This window comes from Propithecus coquereli, unplaced genomic scaffold (assembly GCF_000956105.1).
Source record: "Propithecus coquereli isolate 6110/MARCELLA unplaced genomic scaffold, Pcoq_1.0 Scaffold62, whole genome shotgun sequence".
NCBI lineage: Eukaryota > Metazoa > Chordata > Mammalia > Primates > Indriidae > Propithecus > Propithecus coquereli.
Window position 1 is genome coordinate 2005995 of NW_012152174.1, and position 14797 is coordinate 2020791.

At 46.6% G+C, this 14797-nt stretch overlaps 1 protein-coding gene across 1 annotated transcript in view; it reads right to left on the reverse strand.

Annotated features, from left to right (window-relative positions):
* MCC (mutated in colorectal cancers) overlaps positions 1–14797 on the reverse strand; it is a 250775-nt gene that overhangs the window by 76919 nt on the left and 159059 nt on the right. The window contains exon 4 of the mRNA XM_012659508.1: positions 10331–10473. Coding sequence (XP_012514962.1) covers positions 10331–10473 — 143 coding nt within the window. The remainder of the gene's footprint in view (positions 1–10330; positions 10474–14797) is intronic.

Consider the following 14797-nt stretch of genomic DNA (forward strand, 5'->3'; position numbering starts at 1 on the left):
GCCCAGCGCCACTGGCTGTGTAGAGTTTGTGTGCACGCCCCACCTCCGTGTGGGTTTTCTCAGGTACTTTGGGTTCCTCCCGCATCCCAAGGATGTGCAGGCCAGGCGAAGCGGCGTGTCTGCACGGTCCGGCGTGGGTGCGTGTGGGTGTGTGCGTCGCCCTGCGGTGGGCTGGCGTCCTGTCTGGGCTGGTTCCCACCTCGTGCCCTGAGCTGCTGGATAGACTCTGGCCACCCAAGACCCCGAACTGGCATAAGAGGGGAAATAATTACCTTGTTTTTATTAATCTGTCTCAAATGTATATATAACTCACATTTATCTCAACATTTACTATTAGAAGTGTTTCAGGTCTTTATTTAGAAGTTTGGTGCTGTTTCTGTGATCAGAAATACGCCACAGGAACTAAACTCTTGCTTCTATCAATTAGCCTAGGGTAAAACTGGTTTTGTTATATATTGTTTTGCTTAAAGTTGCAGTTTCCAAGAACCTATCCACGATGTTAAGTGAGGACTTCATGTACTTTGGAAACCTGGAAAGGAGGTCACCGGATGTTCACGACTGTGAAAATCAAGGCGGCAAACCAGCACGCTTGCTCAGCTACACACATCCGCCGGGCAGAGCTGGCTGGCTTTCTTCTTTCTCGCTCAGGAACTCCGTGCCTGCACCGGAGTTGACATCAGGAACTATACCAGAGTCAGTTCATTCCGGATCAGGTGTTAAAGGTTGCTTTTTTTTTTTTTTTAAATCCTTGTAAAAATCCTAACTCAAATAAAAATCCAGCTTGACAGACTAGATGCTAGAAACACTCCCTGGTCAACCTGATTCTGAGCAGCCCAGTCTTTACTATTAATAGACTGGATCTCTCCAAAATATGGTCCCAGCTCCAAAAAGCAGGTGTTTGCTTACGGTTAGTGGTTAGGTATTTGCCTAGTTTGGAAGCCCCTCATCCTCCTCTTTTTTTAAAGCTTTGCCTTGAAATCTCATTTTCTAGGAAGCCTTCCCTGACTACCTATAGTCCCTTATTTACTTCTTCCTTTGAGGAATCACATTCCCCATAATCACTTATTAACTGACACATCGACCCTACTAAGTCCAGCACCGGGAAGCAATGACTTCATTTATTCAACAATGTGCTTCCAGAGACTCACAACGCTGGGCATAGAATAGGTGCTCGATAAACACTTAGTGTAAAAGAAATGGAAGACTTTTTGCACATATAGGAACATCTATTGGATGTCGGGGAGGGGGGTGGAGGGGACGGGTATATGCATAACACAAAGAGTGCGATGCGCACCATCCAAGGGATGGATGTGCTTGAAGCTCAGACTTGGGCGGGGAGGGGGGGCAAGGGCAACATGTGTAACCTAAACATCTGTACCCCCATAATATGCTGAAATAAAAAAAAAAGAAATGGAAGACTTTTTATAAGCCAACTTATATATCAAGTTTTGTTAGTCTACTCATTAATGAAGCATCATCAAATTTAAGGCATATCAGATGCCATATCGCATTCTGCTAAAAAGGTAGAAAGCTTTGAATTAAGATCCCCAAGCTGGAAAGTTTCTGGTGAAGTTAGAGATATCAGCCACACTAAATTTTAGCTAGGATAAGAAACAGAAGCGGCTGTGGGCCTGCTACAATGTGGGTTGGAGCAGGACGGTCATTAACCATACCCTCCCTGCCTTCCAAGGGCCAACACACGCCATCCACCCCTCTATTATGACTGGGCACACATCATGCCTGGTAAAGCAATTCAAAGTGGAGGAAAGAGCCACATAGTCTTTTAGCAACAACACAGGCTTTCTGCAAAGAGGCAAGATATGTAACAGTTCAGATCCTGTTGTAGCTCCAAGGCTGAAGCCCGGAGGGCTGCTGTTCTCTTTTTAGCAGTCCTCTGCATTCTGCACGCAGCCAGGCCTTCTCTAACTCCATCAAAGAACAAACAAAAACAGCACAAAACAACACAGTACATGATAGAATAGTCGACTTCTAGGAGAAGACCGAAGGGTCTGAGAGAAGGGAGAAAGAGCATCCACAGAGGTCACCCCTGCTTACGGACCCCACTGCCAGTGTCTACCTGAGACAAGAGGACGTATGAGGATGATGATGTTACAGTTTATAAACACCTCAACGTCACCAATAATGGGCAAACTGACATTAGGAACATCTTGTTGCAACATGCTCACAATAACCATCACCCATGTATATTCTTTCAAAAAAAAATAATAACTTCAAATCTAACAAGAAATCAATCAGATCACTGAGACTGAGGGGCTTTCTGTGATACCAACCTGTCCTTCTTCCATGTCAATGTCATGAAAGACAAACTTGGGGGCAGGGGAACCTGTTCTAGATTAAAGAAGAGTAAAAGGATGTAATAACTAAAAATACTGAGTGGGCCTAGATTGGGTCCTGGATTTAAAAAAAGCAACAAAAGACATTAATGGGACAATTGGCGAAGTTTGAATATGGACTGCATATTAATGTTCCATCAGTGGTAAAATTCTCAGGTGCGATAAAGGTACTACGGTTATGACAGGAAAAAGCTCCTGTTCTTAAGAGGTTTCTGTTGACGTATTTAGGGTGAAGCATTGTGATGTCCGCAACTTACTTTCAAAGGGCTGGGGGAAAAAATTTATACACAAACACAAAAGAGACAGAGAAAGAGAAAGAAGAGAGGGAAATAATGTGGTAAAATGTTAACAAGTTAACCTAGAGAAATAGTTTATGGGGTTTGTTTCACCTTTTTTGTAAGTTTGAAGTTTTTCAAAATAAAAAGTTGGGAGGAAAACAAATACCTCAACATTCCAGGCAAGAAGGTCTGACGTAGTGTGGAAACAGCACAGTCTAGATTTAACGCAGAGACACTAAGATGACTGAACCAGAACAGGAACGCTCTCCTGCCAGCGTCTGCCACGTCCAAATGGCCATCTGAGAGTGCAGGCGTGAGGCAGGGTGAGGGGTCTGAGATGCGCAGGCTGCCACCCCCACCACGGTCTGACTTCACCAACCCTTGTTTTTCTCAGAGAAAACGAAGCTGCATTTTCAGGACTTCTATTTCAGCAAAATCTTCCTAGCCTGAGATTTTGTTTTTATTTTCACCATTGTCACTCTGGATTTTTGACACAGTTCAGCAAACTTGGTCGTAAATACGAAGGCATAAGGAAGATAACCTAACATCAACTGCCATAAAGCTGTCCTCTTGGGAGACTGCACACCCCACTCCCCTTGTGCCCTTTCTGGGACGCCTCTTGCGACCCTGCGCCAGCGCCCCCACATAATTCCCAGCCACCCGCCCCAGGCTTGGGGGTATGGAAGTGGCTCCTAGAGAGCAAGGCTTCGATAACACACATGTGGAAAAAAGTTCAAATTCACATATAATCATTTTACTTACTTGACTACTGATCCCCTGCGTCAGCACAGCTTTAAAATGAGATGATACTTAGTGCCGCAAAGGGTGGGAGGAAACCTTTGGGGCTGGAGGTGGGGGTGACAATTTGGCAACGTGCAAGAAAAGCCTTAAAATTCATTCTGTACCTCTGAGAAGTGACACTGAAGAAACAGAGCCATATTTAAAGGACAAACTCCAACCCCTTCACTGTGCCTCCAAGGCCCTCTGTATCATCATCGGCCCTGCCCGGCTCTCGGGCCTTGCCCAAGCTCACTAACTGGTCCACACAGCACTGTCTTAGTGCCTGGGTCACCCACTGCAGCTCCAGAGTCCCTTCAGACAGGCTGTCCCAGCCCGTGAGAGCAAAGAGGACCGGGCCACCATCAGCACTTGTCCCAGGCCCTGTGGCTCTCTCTGTAACAGGAGTGGGAGGCTTTCCGGGCTGCCAGGAGAAGGGGGAAGATGTGCTTCTGGCATCCAAATGTGATCTACAAGATATTTCCTCCCGGCAGCAACGTTCGCAACGATGGCTGGGTCGCAGCAGCATGAGCAAGGCCTCGGACTTCATTTCCACCACAGATTAAATAGGCTTTCAGAGGCTGGTCTCAGAAGTTAATACTCCTTTATTATAATGCTGGTTTTGAGGAAAATTATGTCGAGAACTTCAAACAACCAAAAGCAAATCAACCTTGGGAGACACGGTCTGTTTAGAAAATAAAGACTGCTTATGCTAGGAGAGGAGCGCGTGAATCCCAATAATTGCGGCAGGTCACTTTGAGTAAATGTTATAGATCAATGCCTTCCCATTTCTATCTTATACCCCATGTCTCTTTTGGGGGCTGAAAAAATCATTGAACAGCAGAATTCGAGGGAAATATTCCAAAGTAACACAAACTGAAGTGGAGCAAATAACCTTTCCTGCTCAACCCTGATTACCCAAGGAAGGTTCTGGAATGACTTATAAGTGGTCTCCTCAGTTGCTCTGTCCTGCTAAACATTTGCAAACAGGTCTTGTTTGACCAGGCTCAGATCTCTGGGAGAAAACACACAGCCGCCCCAGAGAGTGCTCCAGTGAATCAATGTTTGAAATGTCAAAGTCTTGCCCTAGCTTGGTTCTCAGGGATGACCCATATCACAACTCTCTCGGGAGAAATTAAGTTGCCCAAATAAATTAAAGAGAAGAAAAGAAAAAGGCAACAAAGGGCTCAGCCTATTACATCATTTAGTCAGGGTGCAACTTTCAATCCAATCGAACCTTTCCAGCCTATGGACTGGTTCACCAAAGCTTCCAAATCAGGTTATAAAGAATCTGATTCTCTTTTTAAAATTCTTTGCTGGAGGATAACTGACTACCTAGCCACCCCATTCCTAGCAAAAACCGAGTATTCTTCAGCCCGGCTGCTTTTCCTGTCCTGACCCTCTCCCCCAGCTTTGAGTGGCTGCTTGACACTTCTAAAGCCTCATCAGCCACTAAGCCAGGAAAATCTGGCTTTAATGCCAAACATATTTCATAGGCACAGTCGCACCAAAAAGTCAGGCTTCATGTGTAAATTCTTCCTTGGTTGTCCTCCAAAAACTACTTACACCAAGGAAAAATCTGTCTACACGATCACACCAGCAAACAAGGCGCTCTAAGTTTCCTTTCAACCCTGAAGGCATAATAGTTTAACATTCCAGAAAAATAAAAATTTCTCACCAAAAATCAGAAAAGATCTCAAAATACCAGAGCAGAACCTCTCACTGGCTGTGCAAAGGCCCATCTGGTCAGGGATTTTGTTTGTTTTAGAAACAATTATTAACAGAGTTGGGAAAACAGCCTGAGGGACAGGACATCAAACACACTCTAACACGCAAGATGCAAAGAGCCCATGTGCACACAGCTGTGCTCTGCTCTACTGCTACACCCGGAATCATTTGCTCTAAAGGTGGTGTTTCTAACATGAAGAGCTGCAAAATCTCATTTAATTACAAATGCTCTGCTATTAAGCCAGGTGCTTGTGATCACACAGCTGCTCCCTAACTCCCCCATCAGCATTAGAGACCTCCAAGGATTGTAGTACGAGTACCACATCAGCCAAGGCATGCTTTACTACTTAAACACAGGAGTTTTTGTAAAAGGGAAGCCATCTACAGAAGCACAGGCGGCAACAACAAAAACTTTTTTGCTGTGTGTCTTTGGACAAGTGACTTAACCTCTTTGAACTTTGTCGTCCTGATTTTACAGATGAGGAGACCTCCTGGGCCTCCTTCAAGGTTGGCAACTAAACACGAGAGAAGCATGTAAATTCCTGACACAGAGTAAGTGAGCAAAGCACGTTAGCTGCTATATTCAACCTCTCTTTTAACCCAACTTATTGTCAGATTGAGGGGATAAAAATTCTAAGTCATGGATTCTTACCTTGGCTTTGTCTGTTTAATTACCTTTATTTTCTAAACAATTCTGTGACCAGGTTTGAAAAGAGGTAGTGTGATTAATTTCAAGATGCTGACAGAAGCCAGGCCTTTCTCCTTTATTCGACTGCTTAGGTAAGTCACAGCACTTTCTAAATTGTTCATTATACTCCTCCATGCCCAGAGGACAGCGTCCTGGTTCCTGGACCAGCTTACTGAAGGGCCGCCAGGCTCTGACGGGTGGGGTTTGAAAACAAAAGAAAAGTGCTTTTTGATGATGTGATTAGGCTGGATTTACTCCTGTGATCTTTGAAGATCAGGAAATATATTGCAGCAAATTCTGCAGCTTAAGGAAAAAAATCCAGCTCAAGAAAACCTCTGGGTTACTAATGCAGGTTTGCAAATATAGCAACCATAATGAAGTGGGTACTTTTTAATGATTTCCTATAATGGTGTTTATATATGGGAGCTTTTTTCCCTTTTGAAGCAATTTAATTGGAAAATGGCAAAGGAATAAGAAGAGGCAGGCGGCCAGTTCCGATGAACAAACACACTGACTGTTCTGTGTGAGCAGCCTGAATGACCTCCTCCTTGTTGTCCCCAAGTGCCTCCCTCCTCGGGGACCTGGCAGACCTGCCTCTGCCCAGAGCACGTTCCTCTTTCACCTAGCCCTCCGATTCCTGCTCAGGGGCGACTCCTGGGAGGTGCTCTCCCTGCTCCTGCCTGAGGTTACCACAAGGGGCCCCTGCGGGCCTCCTGCCTGGGCCTGACCCAGCTGTGCCGACTGCCGTGGGGGCCTCTGTGCACCCTCCCAAGAACGTTGAGCTCCAGGATGGTGCTCACTGCTACTCAGGTGCCCGAGCGCCTCCTACGTGCAGCCACTGCTATGCCGGTAAACCAGGTAACCGAAGTCCCTGCCCCTAAGCAGCCTGCACGCTAGCGTCAGAGCCACACAAAGCCTGACGGTACTTACAGAAATGAGTACGAATGCAGCGTATCCTCGGGTAGTGCTAAGTGCCATCCAGGAAAACAGGGAAAGGGAAGCGAGTGACTGTGTGAGCACTGGAGACGGGGTCCGGGGGCTCTGAGGAGGCGATGTCGGGGGCGGGGGGGTGGGGGGGAGCCTGTGTGGATCTGAGGAAGGGGCATTCCGGGCGGAAGGAACAGCCAGCGCAGAGCCCTGAGGCAGGAGGAATGGCAAGCCAGGCAGGCAAGCCAGGCAGGCAAGCCAGGCAGCCAGTGTGGCCGGGACTGGAAGAAACAGGGAGAGTAGGGGGAAGCGGAGGGAGCTCCAGGTGCGGTGGGGCCCTAGAGGAGCGCCTGGGTACGGAGTGCGGAGGTCACTGTAGGCTTGAGGGGTTTGAGCCTGGGAGTCTGTCCGTCTGTCGGCAGCTTCCATGCCGTACGTCCCCAGGACCTGGCACAGCACCCGGCGAGTTTGTGGAGCAAGTGCGCGAAGGCTCCGTGCGTGGGAGAGCGTGCGCCCACACTGGCAGGGGGCTCCCCTCCAGGGGCTCAGCCTTGTCAGGAAAGGGGACCGGTCCCAATTAACCCATATTTTTTTTTAACGAGGGCCAGGATGGAAAGAAAGGATTTGAACTGAATGACCCAGGAAAATGAAGAGGCCCCACGGCAGACAGCGGGCACCGGCTCCGAGTGAGGCCTGCGCTGCAGACGCTGCGTCGTGTCGGGGGCTCTGGCAAGTCCCCCAGGAAAGATGCCATGGAAGTGGTTTGCCCCTGCGTTTCCCAAGCTTATTTAATCATGAAACTTTGTTGGAGTGTGGGTCACTTACTAATTTCGTAAAATACAATTTGAAACAAATGAAGGGACCAGTGTAGGGCTGACCTTTGCAGTGATTAGGAATTTCTTGGCTGCTTGAATCTGTCTGGCTGGGAGAGTCCTGAAGTTTGGGGTGCTGGGGTGAGAGATGTACGATGCTGGCATGAACCCAGCACGCACGGCCTTGGCTTACGGAGAGGCTGGTCGCAGGGGGTTGTGTCTCTTGTAACATAAAGCCCAGTGTCTGGGTTCAGGTTAGTTTGAGGGAGGCAGTTTCAGCCTGGGGAGGTGTCTTCGCTCCCCCATTCGTTTGCATCTGGCTTAAGCTGCTATCAGTATAGACCTCTCAATGACTCTGACGCAGCTAAATCCATCTCACTTGGCCTTAGCAGCCATCCAGCTGCCGACCACTTCTTCCTCATTACAGCCTCCTCTGCCCCGCTGGCTTTCAGGACACCATTCTCCTTTCTTTTCTTCCTGTATCTTTGGCCAGGTAGTTGGATTGGTTGATTACTTCATTCATTCTCTCGTTCCACAAACCGTTTGGAGCATGCAGTGTGCCGGCCCTGGGAGGGGCCCTCGAGAGATACTAGAGATGAGACAAACATGCTTCTGCCCGGTGGAGTCTGGTGGGAGAGTCGGGCAAGCAAATAAATACAAATGCGTAATTTAGAACGTCGTGTGACAGGAGGAAGAAAGGAATGGGGCGGTGCCAGAGTCCACAGGGATGTGTACAAACATGTGTACACACAGGGATGTGTACAAACTGGAGCTCTGAGAAGGCTTTTTGAAGAGCCTCATTTAACCCGAGACTGAACTGAGGAGCGCTCCATGCCACGAGCTCCTGCCAAGCCTGCTCCCCAGCTGGTGGTCCCCAGGCTTGGTCTCGGGGGCTCTCTCCCCTCCTCACTCTCTGCGCATCAACTTCCCCCCACTGCTTCAGCTACCGTCTGTGAACACCCTGAGCTCTCCCAGCAGCTTTCCTTCTGCCCAGCCTCTCGTCTTGGCTTCTTACCTGAACACACACTGCCTCCTGAAGCACCTCCACCCAGCTATCTCAAGACACCGCAAACCCATGGACAAACAAAACACATGATCTCCATCCATCCTTCCCGCCCCAAGCAAAACAAAGCTCCAGGCAAAACCACCTGCTCCTTTTTCCTATGCTCCCATATTGGCAAGTGACCCCACTGTCCATCTATTGTGCAAACCAAACTCGTCTGGGACACGCATGCCACTCTGCCTCCACCCTCTGCTTCCAATCCTTCAGCAAATCTCACTGATTTTATACCTTTTCTACAGCTGAACTGCCGCCACCCTAATCCTGGCAACGATTCTGCCTACCTAGACTTTTGCAACAGTTTCCTAGCTAGCCTCCCGGCTCACTCTTGGTCTCTAGGGATTCTTTCTCCCCACCACAGAGTGATTGATTCAAAATGCAAATCTGATCATCTGATCCTCTTCCCCCGCTATTCAAATCTTCAGTAGCTTCTTATGGATCTTTGGATAAGGCCAAACATAGTCTCTAACATGGTCTCCAAGACCCTGCGTGATCGGGCTCCTGCCTACTTCCCCAGCCTCCCCCTCACACCTCTTCTTTCTCCTGGTTCTCTTCCATCTCTCCTATACACGTGAGGATAAGACACGGTGCTCCTCACCCTTTGGATGCCACACCCTTTCAACCACAGGGATCACCTTAGTTCAGGTAACTTCAAAGCCTCTAACCTCAACCTCAGCCTCTCCCCAAATATCCAGGTAGGTAAGACTAGTGGTTTTGCAACATTGTGACTGCAATCCACAGTTAGAAGTTTCATTTGGCAACTTACTACCTACATACACAGGCAACAAACAAGTTTCATGAAACAATATTGTCACTCTATTGTTTACTTGGTTTTTTTTTTTTTTTTGGTTTTTAAAGAGAGGAAGTCTCACTCTGTCCCACAGGCTGGAGTGCAGTGGCCTAATCAGATCATAGCTTAAACTCCAGGCCTCAAGTGATCCTCCTGCCTCAGCCTTCCAAGTGGCTACGACTACAAGCATGTGCTACCATACCTGGCTAATTTTTTTTTTTTGCAGAGACGGGGTCTAGCCATGTTACCCAGGCTGGTCTCGAACTCCTGGTCTCAAGGGATCCTCCTGTCTCTGCCTCCCAAAGTGTTGGGATTATGGGTGTGGGCCACCACACCTGGCCTGCTTTCATTTAAAACATATTTTTCATATAATTCTAAGACCATTAGTGGGTCATGACCTGCAGTTTAAAATACACTGTACCAGATATTTCCACATGGATATTGCTCCATAACTTCAAACATAATGTGACTATTTCCCAACTCATTTCTCAACCAAGCTTCCTTACTAAGGAATACAGTCATTCTCTTAGTCACTTAGGAGCAACATGCTGGAGTCATTGTGGATTCCTCCTTCTTACCCAACCCAAATAGCTGCTAAAACCTACTGGGGTTCTTCCATTGCAGTGCACTGCCCCAGCCCATCCTTTCCATTTCCACCATCACAGTTCGGATATTGCTGTAGCTTGGAACATTGCGATAGCTTTTACCTGGTTCCCTGCTTCCAGAATTTTCAGAAAGCTAATTCAGCTCTTCAGTTCCACTTTGACCAACAAAGTAGCTCGTAAGGGACCGAAATGGACGTGCCTTCGTCCACTTGCACAACTCCGTGGGTAATCAAATTTTAATTCAGGCTGCCTATTCCCATTACAACCCAGAAACCAAACTCTGGCTCGGTGGCAACGGCAGGCAGACTCACCCACGTCGGCGGTGACCATGGTGGACTGGTTTTCGGGATTGGAGACGGAGGTCTGGTCTTGGTCCATGCTTCGAGAGTCCTCGTTGGCCTCGTGCTGACTCTGGCTGAGTTCTGATCGTAGCTCCGAGTACTCATCTTCCTCCCTGAGAAACAAGGAGAGTCAGCCACCACTGACTGAAAATGTATGACAAACCCCTAGAGAATATGTCTTTTAAGGACAAGAACGAGACATTCAGAGAGAAAACAGACCTCTCAGCGACCACGAGTCCTTCCAGGCCAAATGGGTGGTCACCCCTATGGTCAGCGTGTGAAACTGAAAGGTTTCTGGGTCTACACACACACCCACGCACTGAACATTTCTCTATCGGCCTATGGAAATTCTTCCCCTCAAAGATTCCCTGAGGAAATTAGATTTCTTTACCTCTTCAAATTCTGAGGTGAAAAAGAATTTAGCTACTGAGAGTACAGTGAGCAAAATAATTAAGGGTCTGGGGACAGCGACAGCACATCCCATCACCTGGAGGGGCCCACGGGGGCTTTCTTCTTGGACGAGGACAGAGGGAGGTAATGGGGTCAGAGTTACTGGAAAACCAGGACCTCATCTGTTCAGATCAAATTGGACCCTGTGAGGGGTACGTGGATCCGCACATCCAAGAAAGACCAGGCTAACTTTCCCCAAAGAAAGGAGGTGGAGTCAGGGGGTAGGAAGAAAGGATGGGGTGAGGAGAAAAATAGAAACAGTGAGTGAGAGAATACCAATCAGTGGTCTATTTCCTTTAATTTGCAATTGTTAAATTTGCAATTTAAACACAGCCATGTTTCCTTTGCACCCGCCGGCCCATGTTTTCTCAGCCCTTCATCCATCTGAATTGTACTATTAGCAAGCTAAGAAAACTAAGAGCTGTAGTATGTATTTCCAAGCACAAGCATTGCCTTCTTCCCACACCACCATCACACACACACACACTGGACACAGGCATGGAGAAAGCAAAATTAACCCTCTCTGAAGCATTTCCTTTACAAGTGAGCCGGGAGGGAAAATTGTCAGGGGATTTAACTGTGGGGGGCGGAAAGCCCACTGGTGTCTGCTCAGCTCCAGGGAGATGGTGGGGGTGAAGAATGCAGCCTGGTATTCACGGTAAGTTGCCAACAACCAGTGAGGCAGAAAGTCTACAGTCTGGGGTTTTGGGTGGACCAAAATGGTGAGTGATGGCCACTGGGGCTTCGGGAAGAGGTACTGGAGAGACCCTTCTATGAATCAGAGAAATGTGAAGAACTCTCTAGAGTTCTTGATTCCCGCAATATATCAAAATTCTCCCAGGGGCCGGGCGCGGTGGCTCACGCCTGTAATCCTAGCTCTCTGGGAGGCCGAGGCGGGTGGATTGTTTGAGCTCAGGAGTTCGAAACCAGCCTGAGCAAGAGCAAGACCCCATCTCTACTAAAAATAGAAAGAAATTAATTGGACAACTAAAAATACATAGAAAAAAAAATTAGCCGGGCATGGTGGTGCATGCCTGTAGTCCCAGCTACTCGGGAGGCTGAGGCAGAAGGATTGCTTGAGCCCAGGAGTTTGAGGTTGCTGTGAGCGAGGATGACGCCATGGCACTCTAGCCTGGGCAAAAGAGTGAGACTCTGTCTCAAAAAAAAAAAAAAAAAAAAAAAATTCTCCCAGGAAAGGGATTCAGCCGAACATCTGCTTTAAAAGGTATTGTTAATTAAAGGCACCCAGAAAACTGGGAAGACTTTAAGCAGATATAAAGCACCCAGCCACACACAATATGAATTATTATAGAAAGGGAGTGGTGAAGGAAAAAAATATAGGTTAATGTTCTATGAATGTTAATTATTAGACATCTGCAGGAGACAACAACAACTAGGTTCAGGAAAGAAAACAAAAAGTACTCTCTGCGGAGCTGCCTGTTTGGTCTAGAGGGTAATTGTGCACTGATAGATACATCAGCTCTCCTTTCAGTCAGCACTTAAAATTCTGATTTTAGTTAACGGGAGATTTTGTGTATGATGAATAAATCACCTTTGTTGCATGGCCAACGTAATCAGCTTTGGCTTGGCTGAGACTGTTTTACAGCCAAGAAAGCAAATGATAAATGCTGTTGCTATTTCTCTGCTATAAATGGCATTTGCAAAATCTTTAATAGCCACCTTAAACCCTCCTGGCTTGGCAGGTTCCAAAACAGACAGTTCCTGCCAAATCTCCTGCTTTGTACCCGAATTACTTCTAGGGATTAGTAGGATGAATTGTATCAAGGAGTGAACAGGGGAGGGTGGGAGAGGGAAGCTGTTATTGCAGAAATATTCCCTACTGAGCACAGTCTGAAGCAGAATGACACCACACTAGTAATGTCATCTCAGGCAGAAGGCTTTCGGTGTCATAAAACGCAAACTAAGGATCCCCCCCTGAACATATTTGAGCACCAAAACAAGGACAGGAAAGCAAAGACTGGATGGACTCTTTCTTCCAGGAGACAAACATGTGCAAAGCCAATTATAACCTAAGAAGGATGCTGTCGGTGGCCACAGGGACCACCTGAGGCTGCCAGTGGGGAGTGACAGGGAAGTCTTCCTGGACGGAGCAGCACTCAAGACGAGCCTTGGAGAAAGTCGATCTTAGTTAGGTTGCCAGGGTGGAAGAGCACATGCAAAGGCTCAGAGGGGCCGTGAACATGGGGAGCTTGGAGAGGAGCAAGAGGTTCGGCACAGCTGAAACCACAACAGGGCACAGGATGGGAACGTGAGTGGGGAGAGCTACTTGTTGCCTGGGCTGTTTTGATCAAATGGAAAATTCATTGTACTGGAGGAGGCAAATAATCAGGGTTAGATGGTAGAAATGAAAATATAATGTGGGAAGTCTAGGAATTCAGGGGAAGGAAAAAATGTTGCCAACATGTTATGTGGAAACAGATAAAATGAGGAGGGAAGTGCAGAAAGTCTGTGTTCTTGACCCCACAGGAAGAGACTGAGCAGAGCACAGCTGATCCCCGGTTGATGTTCTTCCTATGGTGACCATAGTAAGTATTCTAGAACAACAACAACAAAAAAAACCCACGCAAAAAAAGTATATAGTATTTAGAAGTACAAAACTAGTTTGCACAAAGATCAGGGAAGGTTTTATGCCACCAAGATTGAGGTATAAAAAGGTTAAACTGAGCCTAAATATTAGAAAGTCTGTGCAATCCTGTTTGTCTCCCACTGACTTTGGTAAAAAATCAGGGAGCTGGCTGCATATGCCCATCAGCTCCCATCAGCATCATCCCTGAAAGGAGGCTGGACTCTCACACTGGTACATGACAAAAGTGAATTCTCTAGGGCCCTTTGCAAACTGACAATCAATTTGTGATTGCAGTATACGTAGCAGACCGATGACTGGGCGTTTTCTCTGTCATTTAGGAGCTTTGGTCCCTAAAGAGCAATGGAATAAAAAAAAACCACTCTATTGGTCTCTGGCAGTTTTACAAAGACAAGATTTTGAGTGACGCTTTCAAGACGGCTCTGTATGGCCTTGAGTCATCTACCTGGTGAAGGTGTCTGGCTAATAGCACAGCAGTGTCAGCATCTCAAAATGACTACTGTTCACTTTCCTTTTGTTGTATCACTCTTATCGTGTGATAACGTATTTCTTTTAGGGGAAAAAAGTCCTCCCAAAAGAACACCAACTGCTAATGGTGGTGATGAAAAAGAAGAAAATGTGAAAAGGTCAAAAAAGTGACCATTTTAAACTAGAAAAACAGACCCTTTGGTAAACTAATAAATGTTGATAATCCATAGTGGTAGTTTCATAATAATGGAATTGCAACATTCTCAGGTATTTCTCTTTGGATTTGTTTTTTGCTCTTAAGTTCCTTACATATTCTTTATTAATCCCTTGTCAGGTGGATAGTTTGTAAACATTTTCTCTCATTCTGTAATTTGTTTCCTTTGCCATGCAAAAGCTTTTCAGTCTGACGTGATCCCATTCGTCCATTTTTTCCTTTTGCTGCCTGTGCTTTTGAGGTCTTACTCAAAAAATCTTTGCCCAGACCAATGTCCTGGAGCGTTTCCTCAATGTTTTCTTCTAGTAGTGTCAAAGTTTTGGGTCTTAGATTTAAGTCTCTAATCCATTTAGAGTTCATTTTTTTATATGGTGAAAGATAGGGGTCTAGTTTCTTTCTTCTGCATATGGATATCCAGTTTCCCCAGCACCACTGAATAAAGAGACTTTCCTTTCCCCAATGTATGTTCTTGGCACCTTTGTTGAAAATGAGTTGACCACAGATGTGTGGATTTACTTCTGAATTCTCTGTCCTGTTCCACTGGGTCTATGTTTCTGTTTTTATGCCAGTACCATGCTGTTGTGGTTACTACAGCTTCATAGTTGATTTTGAAGCCAGGTAGCATGACAGCTCCAGCTTTGTTCTTTTTGCATAGGATTGCTTTGGCTATTCGGAGTCTTGTGGTTCCATGTAAATTTTA